At 36.1% G+C, this 4,663-nt stretch overlaps 1 protein-coding gene across 2 annotated transcripts; it reads left to right on the top strand.

Annotated features, from left to right (window-relative positions):
- The first annotated feature begins 725 nt into the window (after positions 1-725).
- On the top strand, positions 726-4,073 carry LOC147869406 (UDP-rhamnose/UDP-galactose transporter 3-like). 2 transcript variants are annotated; one of them, XM_087329062.1, is made up of 5 exons: positions 726-1,011; positions 2,053-2,240; positions 2,323-2,523; positions 3,020-3,181; positions 3,314-4,073. In XM_087329062.1, exons 1-5 carry the CDS (start codon positions 861-863, stop codon positions 3,668-3,670), a joined length of 1,059 nt encoding a protein of 352 aa, XP_087185188.1. In that variant the 5' UTR covers positions 726-860; the 3' UTR covers positions 3,671-4,073. The 2 variants fall into 2 exon arrangements, with proteins under 2 accessions (XP_087185188.1, XP_087185195.1); XM_087329069.1 differs by having other exon boundaries at positions 727-977.
- The last annotated feature ends 590 nt before the right edge of the window (positions 4,074-4,663 follow it).

Here is a 4,663-nt window from a genome sequence, read left to right as displayed (position 1 = left end):
TCCATTTGATTATGTGTGCCTCTTGTATAATATGGTGATTTTATCTTTTATTGTTTTCATAGATGCAATAAATTTCTAGTCTTTGAGGTCCTCTTTCATGTGTAATGTAATGGTTTTGGGAGGTACCCATGTGCATTGATTAACCAAGAAGAATGTAAATGAGAACGAAAATGTTTTTATTATGAAGATACGAGAAATGTTTAAGAAAAAGATGTTATTATCATGAATACATCAATTGTATGTGGAAATCACTCTGTCGGCACTATTCAAAGCAAAAAGGCATTGATCCTGCTCAATAAGACCAGAGATCAAGCAGTGTATTACAAGCTATAATACTCATATTTGGAGTTTTGTATACATGTCTACTCATGGTTGGAGTAGACAAATTCGTTGGGCTGTAAATTCTCCATTTGCATTTGCATTTGTAAGTTCAACAGAATCATCAGATTGTTATATGTCTTCTTATTTTTGCTCCACTTTCCTGCTGTGTCAGAGAGATAATGAGATTTCAACACAGATGCACATGCAGAGAAAAGAAGAGATTTCAAATCTTCCCCCCCAAAACCACACAAAAAAGAAGCATTTTTTGTCGCTATTCTTCGTTTTCTTTTTTTGATTACTTTTCTTTTCCTTTTAAAAATCTCTCTACTTTTTACATTTCCGGCTTTTTATTATATGTATAGATATAATCATCTGGCATTCCCGAAACGAATCCAGGGCCGTCCAAGCCCTAGCATCACTCGTTCACAGCATTTATATGAATCTTATTATATCAACGAGCTCCAATCATTGGCATCTGAAATTCATTCCCACAGGCATTGTGTGAAGCCAGTGATGCAGTGAGACACAAGAGTGTGAGGATGGCGGACAAAGTTGAGGTGGAGATGATAAAGAAGAGAGAGGATCTGTTGGGCGATGTGGGCGCATGGGGCATGAACATCATAAGCTCAGTGGGCATCATCATGGTCAACAAACAGGTCATGTCCCACACAGGCTATGCTTTCAGATTCGGTAATCTTATTTCTCTTCTTCTCTACTTTGTAGCTCTACATTAATGTCCGCTTGATGTGGTTTCATGTTGTGATGATGTGATTAAGAACTAAAAATTTATCCAGTAGGATATCTAAACAAAGCTACTTTTGATGTGATTTCATGTTGTAATTATATGCATTATAAATCACTATAGCATAATGTAAATAAATGAATAGATCACGAATTAACACTGGGTTATTGAAATCTATGAAATGTGCAAGTAAATGCACTCTATGAATCAACACATATCATTTGGTTTTTGTATATCCATCAAATGCTACACATTTCATTTGGATGTTGTAGATCCATCAATTGCACCACTTTTAGCTCATGTAGATCCATCAAATGCAATATTTAGGACTTGTATCTAGTAGGTCCTTAAATGTGGTCAGTGTACACTCCATGTTTTGGGATATATCAAGTTTTTTTGGTACCTTAATCATTTCTTTTTCCTAAATCCATCAAACGTAGGGTGCTTTTGTGATTGATTATAACGAAGACAGATAGTAACAAAAAAGTGACACATTTATTCAGTTCTCTAAACCGAAAGGCTTAAAAAAATGGAGTATGTCACCCTCTCTTTTGCCAAGCATAGTAGACACAAATCCTCCGATGGTTAGGCGTCACACAAATCTCCTACATAAAGAGTGAGTATGCATATGATAGAAATGGAACAATGGAGAGTTTCTCCATAATATTTGCCTTTTCAATAGCTTTTTTGTATTTTTTTCTGAGAACTACAGGATTTTGACAAGATTTTGACAGCTTATAATTTATAAATCATGTTACATAATAAGCCTTTCATCATTCATGTTGTGATGATGTAAAGCAAGACAAGATTATCCAGCCTAATTAAGGATTTTAAACTAATGTGTCTTCTGCATGCTTTTTTCATTCATGTCGTGATATGAGCCAAGCCAAGACCATTCAGCCTTTCAAAGGACATTACTGTAATATTAAAAAGGATGTCAATTTCTTTGATATGCTTCAAAAACTAAAGTAATCATGTTGTGGATGCAGCAACTAGCCTCACTGCCTTCCATTTTACGGTCACAGCAATAGTGGGCTATATATCTTCATCCATATCGGGAGAAGTATTAAAGGAGACTGTGCCTTTCAATGACCTCCTGTGGTTCTCTTTCATTGGTAATTCATCCATAGTCTGCATGAATCTAAGCCTTATGCTAAATTCTGTCGGATTTTATCAGGTATTTGAATGCACATTTTCAGAAGAAAGATTGGACCAACTGTATAGCTAGTTTACTGAGTCTTTTGGGTAATTATTTATAGATATCAAAATTGAGCATGATACCAGTGGTATGTGTTCTGGAATGGATACTTCATAGCAAAACATACACCAAAGAGATCAAGTCAGCCATAGTGGTTGTGGTCTTTGGCATAGGCATATGCACCGTAACTCACGTACATATCAACCTTGGAGGTTTTGTTGCTTCGGTCATGGCCGTGCTTTGCTCATCCTTGCAACAAATTGTAAGTGCCCACCTATCTGTCTTGCAAACATTTCCCAAACTCATCTTATGTGTTAAACCATAGAAGGCTGTCTCAAATAGTTAAATGTCCATGAACATCAATTATGAAGGTATAAGAGTCTCAATAGAAACATTAAAGCATAGTAACATAGAAGGGTGTCTCAATGATTTAGTGCTCATCAACACCAACTATGAAGCTGTGGAGTACCTTTTCTGACCTTGCCAGTGAAGAAATCATAAATGATATTTCTCTCAAGTGACATAACAAGTTAAAAACACAAAATGGCGTAGGTTTCCATGAACACCAACTAACTACTATAGAGATATTAAGAGTTCAATAGTTTGGTATAATTCACAATATGCATACTGATTTAACCATCTTACACTTACCCCCATACATAAGTTATGATATAGTTCACATTCTATGCTTTTAACCCATTTGATTGTTCATGTTCGCAAGTAGTCCTGATTGACGAGAAATCTGTCTCTTTTTTCAGTATATTGGGTCATTCCAGAAGAAGTACTCAGTCAAGTCTTTTGACTTGCTCAAGCAAACTGCGCCTTTGCAAGCCATGTCCCTATTATTCGTAGGACCTTTCATAGACTACATTTTGAATGGCCAAAATATCTTGGAGTATCCTTTCTCAGCTGGCTCTATTGTAAGTAATAACACAAAATTAAAATGCCAAAAAATCAATAGAAAAGCACTTCTGGTTCTCTAAATTTTACTAAGAGAACATTTTGTTTTCATTTATTGCTTTGGTCTCCTTTTTACTCTTTGGTTTGTACAGATTTTCATAGGGTTATCATGCGTATTGGCAGTATTTTGCAACACCAGCCAATACCTTTGCATTGGGAGGTTCTCAGCTGTAAGTTACCAAGTTTTAGGTCACATGAAGACTGTGTGTGTGCTTGTGTTGGGTTGGATTTTACTCGATTCAGTCCTGACGACAAAGAACATCATAGGCATGTTGACGGCAGTATTGGGAATGGTAGTTTACAGTTGGGCAGTTGAGAAGGAAAAGAGGGCTGAAGTTGCCCCTCAACCTGTTCTGTTTCTTAATCAGACTAGTTTCACCAATGATGATGCAGTAGCCCTTCTCCAGAGCGGTGCCAATATCGACCTTGAGAATGGTAACTCAAAATAGTATGAGCAATTGATTTTGCCAAGAATTCGTTCTTGTTTCCTTGGGAAGGGGGTCTGGGGGTCTGTGGAGTTTGCATTAACGAGCATTTTCACTGCCTTAAGAATAGCAGAAAATTCATCACAATTGCACAACCCCTCGATGCTGAATCTCTCTCTTGAATAAGATTCCTGTCCATGTAACATTTTGTTCATTTATACATATACAGATCCATTTTTTAAATTTCTAGATCAGATGATTCATGTGAGTCCGGAGTGATGCATATTCATATAGAGCTTAAGACCACACATGTTTTGAGTATTGTTTTACATTGTAATGTATCTATTCATCTGCCATATGTTGTCAATTAGTCTTGGTTCGTGGTTACTTGTAAGATATAAGTATATTAATCTTAAATAGTCATCCATATGAATATCCATTTGGTTATATACTGTTTCCACTATTTTGAATAATTTATCAGATTGGTCACATGCCATTGTTAAATCTCCATAATTCCATAAGTCCGACTTTCCTACTTGTTATTGATGGTTTCTCGAACCTACTTTTACCTTGGATATAGAGAAGAAGTGGGTTGAGGCTGGACCTCAAATGCATCTTTAATGATTCGCTTTCAACCAGAAGTATCATGTTGTGTTATGAAATAAAAGATTATCCAACCTTACATAAAAGGATATTGTAATCTTATGACGAGCATTGCTAGATGGAGGATGTGCAACCAAGTAGACGAGGGACTTAAATGGTTAGGCAGTGTTGACACAACAGCTACAAGTTAGCTAGAAGGATTGTGTAAACATCATCAATGACCAACATGCCATATGTTCAATACGAAGGAGTTGACTTTGGGTTCTTGTATTTGAAGAAATTTTGGAGTTTCCTAAAACATAGTCTTAATGCCTAGATTTCCATAGATATTTTCTAATTGTATAGTATAAATGAGAAAGCTGTTCTCTCACATTATGGAAGTTCTTGTTTTAGGGAGTACCAAAGTTTCTTGTC

Source organism: Azolla caroliniana, unplaced genomic scaffold, assembly GCF_043228905.1.
Source record: "Azolla caroliniana isolate FFs.n. ecotype wild unplaced genomic scaffold, voAzoCaro1.0.p SCAF_1, whole genome shotgun sequence".
NCBI lineage: Eukaryota > Viridiplantae > Streptophyta > Polypodiopsida > Salviniales > Salviniaceae > Azolla > Azolla caroliniana.
The sequence above is the reverse complement of the archived record's forward strand: the minus strand, read 5'-3'. Positions and strand labels throughout refer to the sequence as shown.